Source organism: Rhinoraja longicauda, chromosome 5, assembly GCF_053455715.1.
Source record: "Rhinoraja longicauda isolate Sanriku21f chromosome 5, sRhiLon1.1, whole genome shotgun sequence".
NCBI classification, from domain to species: Eukaryota; Metazoa; Chordata; class Chondrichthyes; order Rajiformes; family Arhynchobatidae; genus Rhinoraja; species Rhinoraja longicauda.
Window position 1 is genome coordinate 21677914 of NC_135957.1, and position 15066 is coordinate 21692979.

Here is a 15066-nt window from a genome sequence, read left to right on the forward strand (position 1 = left end):
ATTGCTAATTTTTTTGCCTCAGGACTGGGTTCAGTCCTAACCACGAGTTCTGTCTGTGTGGAGTTTGCACATTCTCACTGTGACCGTGTGGGTTTGCTCTGGGTGTTCCACTTTCCTCCCACATTCCAGAGACACGCGAGTTTGTTGATTAATTGGCCTCTGTAAATTGCCCCTTGTGTTTCAAGAGTGGATGAGAAAGTGGAACAACATAGAACTAGTGCAAATGTGTGATCAATGGTCGGTGTAGGCTGAAGGGCTAGTTTCCATTAGTTTATCTCTAAACTAAACTTTGGGTTGAGATCCCAACATTTGAGTCGGAAGAAGGATTCCAACTCAAACATTGTCTGTCCATACCCTCCACAGCAAATAAAGCTGTCATGGATTTAAACAGTAACGGGGGAAAAATTGTTTCCATGTAACCTCCCTTCAGTAATGAGACACCATTGTCTCTTCAGAATACCACTGTATTTTCTGGTGAATCTGTGGAATTTATTGCCACAAACGGCAGGGGAGGCCAAGTCATTGATTATCAATTGATTAGTTAATCAAGTCATTGATTATTTTTAAAGCGGAGAGATTAACAGATTCTTGATTAGCAAGGGTGTCAAAGGTTACGGGGAGAAGGCAGGAGAATGCGGTTGAGAGGGAAAGATAGATCAGCCATGATTGAAGGGCGGAGTAGACTAATGGCCTAATTCTCCTCCTATGACTTATGAACTTATTTTAACTATAGGCAGCCATTGAACTTGATAAGCAATCACTTCTATTGACACCTATGCGACAATACTCTATTAAACAATGTAATCTACAGCCTTTAGTACTTTTAGCTCGCATTAACAAAAAGAGAGTTATTACTCTTGAAAAGACCTTTATTTTTGAAAATCCTGCAGAGAAAACAACTTTGTTATTATGAGTGCGAAACTCTGTGGTCACTAACATCTCCCCCTTTTCCCCATTGGTGTAATCGCCTTTAGAACACAATTATCTAAAATACGAGTCTTCCTAGGAAGCCAACTACCATGTGAGAGCAGAGCTGCCTGTTTTCTCAGATATGCAAGAATCAAAATTAGAACATAGAAAAGTAAGTCTGCAATTTTCCTCTGTAAGAACGAAAGAAAATGGGAACAGGTGTAGCTACTTGGCCCCACCATGCAACGTGATCATGACTGATCATCTGTGCTAGTTCCCTGAACCTTCAATTCCCTGATCTCTCAAAAATCTATCTGCTTTCTCTGTTTAAGTAGCCCTCATGACCTGGCCACCATGGCCTTCTAGGGCAGTGAATTCCAGAGATTCAACAATCTTTGAAGAAAGATGTTCTTACACACTTCAATTTTAAATAACCATCCCTAATCTTGTAACTATGTACTTCATTTGGGATTCTTTCACAAGCAAAAGTATATGGACATCTGCCTTCTTGGCCCCCTTTGAATCTTATATATTTCAACAAGATCACCCCTTATTTTTCTCAACCCCAAAGAATTCACATCTAATTTCTTCACCCACCCATGATAGGCCAACTTTCTTCTGCCGGTCTTAGCTCTGTCACTGTTGAGATGTGTCAACAAGATATTAAGCTTTAGAAGGCTTCACAGTGGAGCTCAACCTTTCCTTGGTGCAGGTGCTCTCTGTCACACACTCCCAGCCTGCAGAGGGCGCCATTGTTCAATTGGGAGCAGAAAGCTCTCTCAAAAGCCAGTGCAGCCTGTTTAAAGCACCACTGCTTAAATAATGCCTCACTGATCAGAGCATGTGGTCTGCATGGGGCGTGCTTTGTAGGAAGACTGAATATTTAAAATATTGTAGATACATATCATATCATATCATATATATATACAGCCGGAAACAGGCCTTTTCGGCCCTCCAAGTCCGTGCCGCCCAGCAATCCCCGTACATTAACACTATCCTACACCCACTAGGGACAATTTTTACATTTACCCAGCCAATTAACCTACATACCTGTACGTCTTTGGAGTGTGGGAGGAAACCGAAGATCTCGGAGAAAACCCACGCAGGTCACGGGGAGAACGTACAAACTCCTACAGTTAATTGATTGTCGCACCATGGAACTTGTGACCAATTTTGTTTAACTGTCATCTGGTCACAATGTAAAATGCTGGAAATTATCAAAGTGTTGAAAGTCGTTCATGGAATTCTAGTTTTGAAATATTTTTTATTTTGTTTGAGATTGAAGGCTGACATAGGTGCAATTATTAAAACAATGTCAAAATTTACATTTTGAGCAAATCATAACATTCAGTTCAGTTTAGTTTATTGTCACGTGTACCGTGGTACAGTGAAAAGCTTTTGTTGCGTGCAGTCAGCAGAAAGACAATACATGGTTACAATCAATCCATTTACAGTATAGATGCATGATAAGGGAATAATGTTTAATGCAAGGTAAAGCCAGCAAAATCCGATCAAGGATGGTGATCGTGGGCAGGGCCGTTTTTACAGCATTATGGGCCAAGCAGTGTACTGGGGCCCCCACCGTTACTCTCCCCCACCCCCCTTTCCTTACCAGCCCCCCCTGTCGTGCCGGCGAAAAGCACTTACCGAAAAGCACTTAGCGGTGGACTTAGGGTGCTACATTGTTGCGAAAAGCACTTACAGATCGCTGTGAGAAGCACTGAAAATGTTGCGAAAAAAGCACGTATTGAACCTACATTTTTAAAGTAGTATTTATTTATTGCAAGTCACTTAACATACACAGATCAGCATGGGGCCCCCGGGCAAGTGCCCATCAGGCCCATGCGTTAAGACGGCCCTGATCGTGGGCACTATGGCCTAAGGTTTTGACTTTTCCTTTTTTTTGCTAATGCTGTCTGTCTTGTTTCCAACATTTTCTGCTCTTATTTGAGATTTCCAGCAATTCCATTATTTTGGTTTGCTTTTATCTTTGCAGCCTGTGCACACTCTGGAGTGCAGTTGTGGATTCTTATTGTTAACTGATGATTACTGGCAAAATTAACTTTGGTTGCTTTGTTCATCAAAAGAATGTAGAAGCAGCTGTTTGTAAAATAACATGCAATGAAATTCGGTGTACAGCAACAGAAGGAGGCCATTCAGCCTCTCGAGCCTGGTCTGCTGCGCAATTGCATTAGGTTGATGTGCAGTTTCTTAGCTTGGATCTAACTCAAGGCAAACAGATATCTCTAAAGCTCGTGTTTTGATATGGCACAAGATTTGAATTACCCCATCTATGTCCAGGTTTAGTATTAGCATTGGTCAGTTCTACAACAGTATATAAACACTACTGTAATGAAACTGACTAGTGCAAAGATAGCACTACAATGACTTCACTGGTAGTTCATCTACAACACAATAGTTGTGTTCCAAACAGATCTTGCATTGTAAAAACAATGGTGTCAATGGGGAAAAGGGGGTTAGGTGTTAGAGTTTCAGACTTGCAACAGCAAAGTTACTTTTCCACAGGATTTCCAGTCTTTTTTAATAAACAAGTCTTTTTAAGAACTATAAGTTTATTTTTGTTATTACAACTTAAAAATACTATAGGCGGCATGTCACATTGTTTAATAGCGTATCATTGTAGCGATACATAGAAGTTTTAATAGCCACCTGCAATAAAACTAGCAGTCATGTACTTAAGTGACAATCGTGTCTGATTATTGCAGGGAGGTTACATGGAAACAGTTTATTTTTCTCTAGACAGTTTTATCACCCAGGACAACCTTTTTTTTCTGCCTGTCAATTTCTAGAGTAACTTTTAAGTAGTTCTCTAGTTCCAGATCAAAATCGCATTTATCTTATACACGTAGTATTTCCCAATTTTTCCATTGCATAATATCCAGTTAGTGTCATGGAAATATGTTTGATTGCGAAACTACCTTTTATATAGTTAATATTTCCTTTTTGAGGAGCAAATCACAACCAGAGGAAGCTCCGAAAATGGTTATATTATCTGAACAAAATTAGCAGTTGCATTTATTGCCCTTTTATTTCCCCTTTTTAAATTTCTTTGAAAGTGTATGTTCCATGATGATCCAATATTCCAATATTAGGTAAAACGCAAATGGTTTAATCACATCATTTATGTATTGGTTGTGGTAGGAACAGCACAGTGCCTGAGATTGTGCTTACAGTTTTACGGCCGTTGGAAGTCAGTAGTAAATGATTTTATGGCACTTAAACCAACAGTTTTGTCCTGCAGCTGAGTGCATGTGCTTCCCCTTCAGGCATTGGAACAAAACATCGCCAGCCGCCAAAGCAGCATCAGTGCCATTGAAGAGAAAGCCAACAAGTTCATCGCCACGGCAGACCCGTCGACTGCCTCCGCATTACAAGCCAAGGTGGACGACCTTGCCAAACGCTTGGATTCAGCCAGTGGCCGGCACAAAGAAAGAACAACCAGGCTGGAGAACCTCAGGGGCAAAGTGGAGCTCTTTGAGAAGACCTTCCAAACAATTGAGCAGTTTGTCACCAAGAAATCACAGTCTCTCTGTGAAATTGATGGGCCAGGAAAAGACATCAACGAACTGTCACAGCACATGCAGGTGGGCAAGTATTCATGTGCGCATGTGCAGGTTGGCAGTATTCATTTGCACACATACAAGGAGGTGAGAGTGTTGATTTGCACAGATGCAGGTAGCCCAGTGTTGATCTGCACAGATGCATAGAAAACATAGAAACATAGAAAATAGGTGCAGGAGGAGCCTATCTGTACCTCTCAAAATTTTTATACTTCTATCAAGTCTTCCCTCAACCTCCGATGTTCCAGAGAAAACAAACCATGTTTATCCTTGTAGCTGAAACCCTCTAATCCAAGCAGCATTCTGGTAATCCCCCTCTGCATCCCCTTCAAAGCCTTCACATCCTTCCTGGAATGGGGCAACCAGAACTGCACACAATACCCCATACAGTTAGGCAAGTGTTTATTTACAAAGATGCAGGTAGTCCAATGTTCATTCGAACACATCTATGCAGATGAGTGATCATTCATTTGTACACATGCAGTTTCATTTGAACCCATTTTGGTAGACAAGTGTTCATTTGCATGCAGGTTGACATGTGCATTTTCACACAGGCACGTAACAGAGTATCTATTTGCACACGTACAGAATAACAAGTGTCCATTTGCACACATGAAGGCAGACAAGTGTTCAGTTGCATGCGTGTATTGAATGGCATATTGCCTCCTATATTGCATTTTTTGCAGTTGCATGAAGATACAAATATTCGTTTGCACACATACGAACAGAGGAGAGTTTTCATGTTATGTAACTGAGGAATTCTATTTACAATCATCTTTCAATATATGTGAAATAATTAAGTCCTAGTGGAGGACGCACTAGATTCGTAAACTTTCTTTACTCAGAATCCTGAAGGTTGTATTCTCTATGAAGAGTCATAGTCATAGAGTCAGACGGCACAGAAACAGTCCCTTCAGCTTAACTTGTCAATACCGACCCAAGGTGCCCCATCTATGCTAGTCCCACCTGCCCACTTTTGGCCCACATCCCTCTAAACTTTTCCTATCTACATACCTGTCCAAATGTCTTTAAAAATGTTGTTATAGTACCTGCCTCAAGTATCTCCTTGGCAGCTCATTGCATTTACTCATTATCCTCTGTGTGAAAAACTTACCCCACGGATTCCTATTCTATCTTTCCCCTCACCTTTCTTTTGATGTGGTTTTCCATTTTACAGAATTATTTTAGCCTTTCTATCCAAAATAAGTAGTTTTATTTCATTTAGCAGCTGCTCACAACTGATGAGCTGGGTTTTCCCTACCCCATGACTGGGTATGTAGCTTAACGAGAGTCATGGAGTCATGCAGCGTGGAAACAGGCCCTTCAGCTCAACTTCCCCATGCTAGACCAAGCTGCCCCATCTAGTCCCTCCTGCCCACATTTGGCCCATATCCCTCGAAACCTTTCCTGTCCGTGTACCTGTCCAAATGTCTTAAATATTGTTATATTACCTGCCTCAACTACCTCCTCTGGCAGCTTATTCCATATACCCACCTCCCTCCGTATGGAAAAAGTTGCCCCTCAGATTCCTATTAAACCTTTCCCCTCTCACCTTAAACCTATATCCTCTGGTTCTTGATTCCCCTACTCGCTACTCTCTCTCTTCCCCTCATGATCTTATACACCCCTAGAAGATCACCCCTCATCTTCATGCACTCCAAGAAAGAAAGTCCTTGCCTGCCCAGCCTCTCCTTATAGCTGATGCCCTCAAGTCCTGGCAACATCCTCGTAACTGATGGAGTTTGAATGTATTGATTTGGCAGCAACTGCAGTTTTGCTGTGTAATGTAACAAACAGTTGGCCGAAGACTAACTGGATGGACATTTGGTTATTTATTTAGTGAATCACATAAGATAGAAATCTAACCCTGGCATCTGGTCCAAGATAAACAAGTGAAGCTGGACAGTGCCTGTGTGTTGAGGAATGGGGAGTAAACTGGAAAAAAAATGTTCATGCATCTGGCTGCATGTTGTGACTTAACTGAATCTAATTAAAAAGCTGTTCTGGGGGGTCTGTCCCTTGGAAAGGACACCTTTGCTGCTGATTGCTGCTGAGCTCCCTGTACCTATTCAAACTTCATTAACATGCTATCTCAATATCATTTTGATTTGGACCAATAAAGCAGAGCACAGCAGTGGGGTCTATATTAAAGTTGAAGTGTAAGCAACCCCTTGAGAGGAAGGGGATTGTTTTTTTGTTGTTGGCCAGTGAATAGCCTGATTTTGATACTAAATCTGGCATTGCAGGGGAGCAGGATGCTGAATCCACCACATTTAAAACATCGCCTGCAGCAGTGATTCAAAGTTCCCTCAGCCAGCACTGCTTGTGTGAATCTTAATGTATTTGCAAGTTAATGTATTATAGTAGGCTCTGCACATTGAGAAAAATGTAATTCATGCCAATAAGGCATAATTGGTGAGATCTCCACCAGTACAACGCCTGCATGGTGATCGGAGAAGGGTCTTGACCCGAAACGTCGCCAATTCCTTCTCTCCTGAGATGCTGCCTGACCTGCTGAGTTACTCCAGCATTTTGTGAATGAATACCGGAGAGATTTACTTGATGGGTTTTCTCCTGGCCTTTGGGTTGGTGTGGAACAAGATGGAAATTCCCTCTGTGGGTCAATGAGATCCTTCACTCCACTTGGCTGTTTCTAAATTTGCTTATCGAAGGCACATTCACATTCGTAACATATTTTCTGAAGCTTGATTCCTTGCTTTTTATTCTAAAATACACCCCCACCCCCCCCCCCCCCCCCCCAATTTTTACCTTAATAATGTCCTGCATTATTTAGGCCATCCATGAATTGAACTCCTTTTTAGCAATTACTCACACAACGAACCTATCTAGCGATTTCCTTCCTTCTCTCCCAGTAGCCAAGACTGAAAGTATCTCTGGCGGCTTCAGAACGTGTGACCTCCAGTTTCTGCCCCACTATCCAACCCAAGCAAATGATTCAACACCCACCCCAGTTTGCTTGCACAAATCATTCATAGATTAATCCTTAATCGTTGAAGACACCAGGCGTGCAATTAATCTTTTAAATAACTTTGTGCTCAATCACTGTGGACAAGAACTTCCACGGAATCTCTGCTGAAGCTCCAGAGTAGATGTCCTTGGCACACCATGGTGGCATGAGGCCATCTGTTTTGTTTCAGTCATACCACTCAATTGAAAGTGGCAATTGAAGTGGCAAGCAAAGGGAAACAAACTGATCTAAACAGTATGTTACTTATTGGCGAGCAATCAGCAGAGATTATTCACTGTGTGCTCAGCCAAGCTCACGGCAAACCTTGGCTTCAAGCATCATGGAAACAGGAGTTGGGTTTTTCCTTTTGGTGACTGTTGTGGCACCATTTGTTCATTGAATTGCAGAATCCAGCAGCACAGTGTGAGGGCACTCATTTCCCCTTGCCTGTGCCCCCTGGTCTCTCTCTCTCTCCATACATAGGTCTCATCTTTCACCTGCCTAGGTTATAATTCCAGCTAATTCACCCTAAACTTTCAGGCAATGTATTCAAGATCATGATGAAGCACTTTAAAAAAAAACCTTAGTCATTGTGCCTTTGGCCCCTGCATGGACTCTTCTGTAAGATCCACCTTTAGACCAAGCTGTTGGGGGGTTTTCCTAATGCCTCGGCATTGATTTTGCCAGCAGTGTTTCATAAAAGGAAACACCTCATTTGCAGAAGGACATTCTTGCTTTTGAGGGAGTGCAGCATTGGTTCACGAGGTTAATTCCTGGGATGGCGGGACTGTCATATGATGAAAGAATGGAGCGACTGGGCTTGGATTCACTGGAATTTAGAAGGATTAGAGGGGATCTTATACAAACATATAAAATTATTAAGGTCGTTGGACAAGCTAGATACAGGAAACATGTTCCTGATGTTAGGGGAGTCCAGAACCAGGGGCCACAGAACTGAGATGAGGAGAAACTTTGTCACCCAGAGAGTTGTGAATTTGTGGAATTCTATGCCTCAGAAGGCAGTGGAGGCTGATTCACTGGATACATTCAAAAGAAAGTTAGATAGAGCTTTTAGGGCTAGCGGAATCAAGGGATATGGGGAGAAGGTAGGAACAGGAACGATCAGCCATAATCACATTGAATGCTGGCTCGAAGGGTCGAAAGGTCTACTCCTGCACCTCTTGTCTATGTATCTATGAAAATATTCTTGTAATTATTTTTCCTAATATTACAGAGTGCGTCCCTCCTGCTTATAACCTCGACAATTGTGCACAGAGGTTCCATTATGGAACGCTTACTAGTGCATATTGCACTCGTCATGCTGAACATTTTAGGTGTTTCAATAAGCTGTTAACTAATCTAAACATCTCTGTTTATGTTAGGTTTGAAACAGTTATTTGAATAGTTTTTAAATAGTCTTTGAATAGTTTCAATCAGAATTTCAGGGCCACAATTGAATGGCGGAATACACTTGATGGGCCGAATGGCCTCATTCTGCTAGGATAATTTATGAACTGATGATGAAAGCAGCTATTGATTGGATTGATTAGTTTTTTAATGGGTATTTCTACATTTAAAACATGTTTGGTCAACATACTATGTCCACGTTTCATGGAGTAAGTTGTTCATGATTGGCCAGCGCAATGCCACCACCTGATGCGCAGTGATGCAGTTGTTGGTTGTAATCACGTCCCTGTTTGCTGCAGGAAGTGAATGCTGAGCTATTGGATCAAAGTGAAGGTCTGAATGCACTGAACAGGTTGGCTGAAGAGCTTGGCGGGTGCGCCACAGCCGAAGGACGGACGCAGCTCCTCAACAAAGTCAACACCTTGTCAAAGAATTTCCGAGGACTGGAAGAGGCTACCAAGAAAAAGTGAGCACCTCTCATTTGATTGTAGTAATTGGATGTTTATCATGCTGCCACAAATATAAATTGCTTATTTTTTTCAAGATATATTATTTGAACTGTGAGCCAACAAATTATGACATTTTTATAAAGGTACAGGCACTCCCCGACTTAAGTAATAGTCGACGTATGTAAACTTGCACTTCGGTAAACAATTCACAAGAGGTGGTCCCACTTCCTGAATGGCCTGTGATATGGCCACTGGGAGGATGGTGAGGCTTCCCGTCCACTTCATGGACATAACAGCATCGCCGGGCTCGCTGCTCTTCCAGTTTCGGCTACTGTTGGTGTGACTGTGGGAAGGCGAGCGACAACGAAGGAGGTGGTGGAGAGCAACTCCTGGCCGAGTCGCCGATATCTTCCACAAGGTCCACCACCGAGCCCTTCTTCAGTAGCTGCCACAAAGTCCAGCTGACACGGCTGTTGCTGCGGCTCATGTTGTCGCCCCAGGCTGACAGCGCTGACAGCTTCAGGCCGCTGACACGGGCGGGGCTCCCTCGGTCACCATGGCGCTCCCTCCCCTCTTACCAGCTGCCGCTACCTCCTGTGGCTGTCACTTTGTGCACTCTGCCATTTCCCCCCTCCTCCACCACCTTCTCCTCCAAGGTGGAAGATGCCAGTGACTACGGGGGGAGAAAGAGGAAGAGGCATCAGTGGAGGGTGGAGTGGACAAAGTGACAGTCGACAGGAACAAGCGGCAGCTGGTGACAGAGGAGGGAGCCCCATGATGCCCGAGAGCATCCTGTCGGTGGTGGCAGCCTGAAGAAAGCACTGTCGGCCTGGGGCTACAACGTGAGGCGCAACAACAGCCACATCAACTGGACAGTGCAGACCAGTGGCATCGGCACCTAGTTTTAAGGCGAAACGACACATGTCCTGGTGCAACTCAGCAGGCCAAACAGCATCTCCAGAGAATGGATAGGTGATATTTCAGGTCAGGACCCTGCTTCACACTGATTTAGTCCGAAGAAGGGTCCCATCCCGAAACGTTCCCGATCCATGTTTTCTAGAGATGCTTCCTGACCTGCTGAGTCACTCCAGCACTTTTTGACATTTTGTGTATTAACCAGCATCTGCAGCTCGTTGTTTCTACCTAGTCTTTCTTTCTACCTCGGCTTTGATTTGGTTTGCGTACAATCTGACTTATGTCAGGGTTTAAAGAACTCAAAGTCTGGGAGTGTCTGTATATGTTTGGGGTCTCTGATTGTGTGGTGAAAAAAATAGAAAGCTGTGATCATTACTTGGTCAGTTTGACCTGAAACTCAAAAGTTTATCAGCAGTCACAATCAGGTTTTCTAAAATAAAGAATAGAAAAGACTGAAGTCTTGCAATGATTTGGAGGAGCATTACTTGCGCACCTTGGATAAAATCTTTCTCTCTTTCACCCACTCCCACTCCCTCTCTCTCTCCCTTTGTCTCTGTCTCTCTATTTTATTATGCAGTTTTTACACTTATTCATTCACTCTGATCCCTGTTATCTCACCCTCTTACATTCCTTATTACTCTACATCTGTGTTGCTTCAACCTTTCTCCTTGCCCCCTCACCACCCTTTCTCCCAAAAAATGTAGTGAAATGTTACTGTGGAATGTTGAGGTGAAGGTTCATGCATTGTCAAATATTGTGTACATTGGGCCAGAATTTCCAAAGATTGACTTGCACAAATATTTAAGCTTTGTTTTAGTGTTGCTGATGAGAATTTGAGACAAAGATTCACCAGACTGATTCCTGGGATGGTGTATTTGTTTTATGAAGTAAGATTAAGCAAATCTGGTCAATTGCTTCTCCAGTTTGGAAGAACGAGAAGTGATCTCATTGAAATGTGTTCTGATAAGGCATGGAAACAGGCCCTTCGGCCCATCGAGTCCACGCCGACCAGCGATCACCTCGTACACTAGCACTATCCCACACTCTAGGGACAATTTACAATTTACAGAAGCCAATTAATCTAAAAATCTGTACATCTTTGGAGTGCGTGGGTTTTCTCCGGGTGTTCCGGTTTCCTCCCGCACTCCAAAGATGTACAGGTTTGTAGGTTAATTTGGCTTCGGTAAAAATTGTAAATTGTCCCTGGTGTGTAAGATGGTGCTGGTGACAGGGGACCGCTGGTCGGCATGAATTTGGTGGGTCGAAGGGCCCGTTTCCGCACTGTATCTCTAAACTAATCTAAACTAAACGTCCTTCCTTGGCAGCAGAACAAACCAATCATTAAACAGATGGAGCCAAGTGTAGCCGGTCGGGATTTCACCACAGTACAGAAGCGCCATCTTAATCCATCCTTAATTAACATTGCTTGAAGTTATTAAACCAGCAAATTAACAAGGATTGGAGTGATTTCTTCATCCCTTCCCAAACGGACAGTGCTCTGCTCCAGATTGCACGGTTCTGGCCAACTCACGCCCTCTGTACATTCTTGAGAAAGTTGAAGGAGCTTCCTCACTTGCTCCTTGAGGTTTAATGTGATTAATTCATTGACGCTGTGTGACCACCACATTCCAATTCGAGTGTATCAGAAACCACAGGAAGCTGTGCTACTCAACAGCAGTAACTTCAGTTACTGCACCAAAAGAAGTTCCTTCCGGTCACCTTAGAATTGCCAATGAGTATGTCCTGGAAGCTCTTACAATATTCTAACATCTAATATGGAGGGTCACTGTGTGATATTTTCTAGAACTGCCCCATTCATAGAACATAGAACTGTGCAACATAGGAACAGGGCTTCAGCCGACACTGTTTGTGCTGAACATATTTGCAAGTTAAACTAATCCGTGCATGGAAATTGGAGAATTCAATGTTCCGAGCAAGATTTCCTCTGCACTTCCTTGTGTGACCACTTTCAATGGTTTGAGAACTACGTCTCAGCGAAGGCAAATATCCAGGATGAAATTCTCCTTATGGAATGGCCTTTGGCTAGCGGGACCTATCCCCATCAAGATTTCAAACCTGCCTGGTGTACAGGGCAGCATCAATTCACCTTCTCCTGTCCACTTCCAACACATGGACTCACTGAAAGCATTGGGAGATCCCCCCAGTTCTGTCTCTGCCACATTCTTCAGCTCGACTGGCAGGATCAATGAACCGTCATTCTCTCCCAGCCCAACGTAGCTAGCAGGCCACAGTATTTGCATGCCTCACACCAGTCGTGGTCTAACTGAGATAGTTAACTTTCGGGTGACTGAATGATGAGAAATCTTTTGGAAGTATGTTATTAATTATGCTATGTTTACATGTGTTTGATCCCAATTACATAGTTTCAGGGTTTGACGGGTTCAAGCCAAGCTTGAACTCTCTTTGCTGTCGATCAATTATAATTGGAAAATACCGCAGTCCTGTCCCTGTGACATCATCAGCTAGGTTCCTCTGCTCATTCGCTTGTTTTTGGTGTTTTATTTGCAGAGAGGAAGAATTATTCTGTTGCCAACTTCAGACAGATGAATTCAAATCCTTGGTGAACTCATTTCGAAAGTGGGTGGAGGGAATAAACAGTAGGATTCCAGAAATAGATTCAAGCCTTTCTACAGAAACCCTTCAAGGACATTTATCCAATGTTAAGGTGAGTATGGGGCTACTAAATACTTATTACAGCCAATGAATTTACCCAAAAGACATCCAAACTTCATCCACTCTTGTAAACATATTTCCAAATTGCATTCCTTAAGGCCTAGCTCTACCTTGTGAATGTTGTCCATTTTCCTTGGGCTCCTTCCTCAGTGTAAACGGTGTCTCTCCATCGATCCAATCATTTCTTAGCAGGCTTGAAAGATTTTACCCGTAACATTAAAAAGTCTCAGAAGCGTTGCCGAATTAAATTTGACATCAAGCCGCTGATGGGGCTTAATGAGCATGTTAAAGTTGAGGTTATTGGTGGAGATATTTAGCAAGGCTTTCCAGAACTGATGGCCTGGACAGGTCAGGCAGATCTACCAGTGGAAGGATAATCATTAGTGCTCGAGGGTCCAAAAGAAGGAATCCAACCCTATGGGCCACTGGAAATTTGCCATGACCTTTTGAGAGTATTGTGGTCCCAGTCCATCCTTTTGGAAATGATTAACTATTTAATGGTGGAGTTGAGATGTTTCCGTGTATGCTTTTCCGCTTGTTTTTAATTCTCTTTTGGGTTGGGACAGCAGCCATATTGGATCAAGCAATGTAGCTGAGCCTCAGACCATTTGATCGTGATGCTAGATCTTGCTGGCTTTTGCATCAGGAGCTGTGGTCCAATGACCCCCTTGGTGTCCATAACAAGCTCGCTGATGGTGCTGGTGATTTTAGCACGCAATGAAAATCACTTCCAAAAGTTCATGTGAATTCAATCATGTACCACACCAACTAGGATCTTCAATGCACTGGATCCTTTGTGAAAGCGTATGTGGCGATATCTCTAGAAAAAGTACAAGCATAGTCACAATGCACGAAAGAGCATTGAAGATTCAAGGGAAATTTTCCAGTGTCCAAAGGATGTCTTTAATGGTTTCCTATATAATGAAGCAATATACTGTACAACATAATTTTGTTCCTGGTCTGAATTTCCTATCGTAGATCACTTAGAAACATTGCAGGGAAAGCTAGCTCCCGAGTGTTAGTTATTAATCATCTTGTTAGCTGTATGAAGAAAGTGATTTCATTCTTCAATGCTCATCTTCACAAAAGAGCATCAGAGATTCAGGATCTTTCTCACATTTTTGCACACGAAGATTTGTGCCTCTTAAAAAGCAGGTAATGTTGTCATTTATTTAGGTCATGTGTGATGAGTGGACATCAAAGGCTTCTGAGGCCCAGGAAGTTAATCAGAAAGGATCAGCTTTATGTCACCAGATCAATGCGCTGATTTCTCCAGCCGTTTCAAGACCAGCATTCAAATCAGGTAAAGGACTGAATACTGGATGTTTATTTTAAAACTCACTAATCCCTATTTAATGCCCTTACACTATTTGTTAGATTGATGACTGGGATGAAGATGTTGTGAATTTTCAACCTTTTTGTTTATTTACCTGTTCAGCAGGTGACTAAATGTGGTGGAACGCCAGCAACCCACAAAATGTTGCGAATAGATTTTTCACATGTCCACTTATAATAGATTTATGTGAATGCCTTCAATTTGTATTATCTCCAGTTACACTGATGATCCACCATCTGACAGTCAATAAACCTACATTTTTAAATCAATTAATTCTCTCGCCAAGCATCGCAGGAATTCTACAGTGCAACACTGATATTAAACCAATCTTGTTTTGAGTTTTAATTTCACGGATTTGTGACTAAATGAGCAGCTTCAGTTCAAATGAAAAGAAGTGTTGACTTTAATTAAATGGAAGATCATCACTTTACCAGTAATACCCTGTAATTTTGCATTAAATATGGAAACTTAATTTATCACATTTTGCATGAATGTTTTTAGTTCTGCTTTTTTTTTTGCCTTCCTGTTTAACAATGCTGTGTCCATGGAAGGAGTACCCATAAGATCTGTGGGAATTCATGTGCCCATTTGTGGAATTCATTGCCACAGACGGCAGAGGAGGCCAAGTCATTGGGTAAATTTAAAGCGGACATTGACCAATTCGTGATTAGTAAATGTGTCAAAGGTTATGCGGAGAAGGGAGGAGAATGGGGTTGAGAGGAAAAGATAGATCAGTCATAATTGAATGACGGAGTAGACTTGATGGGCCAAATGGCCTAATTCTGCTCCTAGAACTTATGAACTTAT

At 42.5% G+C, this 15066-nt stretch overlaps 1 protein-coding gene across 12 annotated transcripts in view; it reads left to right on the forward strand.

The window, feature by feature from the left end:
* dst (dystonin) overlaps positions 1–15066 on the forward strand; it is a 471716-nt gene that overhangs the window by 294609 nt on the left and 162041 nt on the right. For all 12 annotated transcript variants that reach the window (XM_078399038.1, XM_078399030.1, XM_078399031.1 and 9 more), the window contains 4 exons: positions 4197–4514; positions 9165–9331; positions 12759–12915; positions 14100–14226. In XM_078399038.1, coding sequence (XP_078255164.1) covers positions 4197–4514; positions 9165–9331; positions 12759–12915; positions 14100–14226 — 769 coding nt within the window. The remainder of the gene's footprint in view (positions 1–4196; positions 4515–9164; positions 9332–12758; positions 12916–14099; positions 14227–15066) is intronic.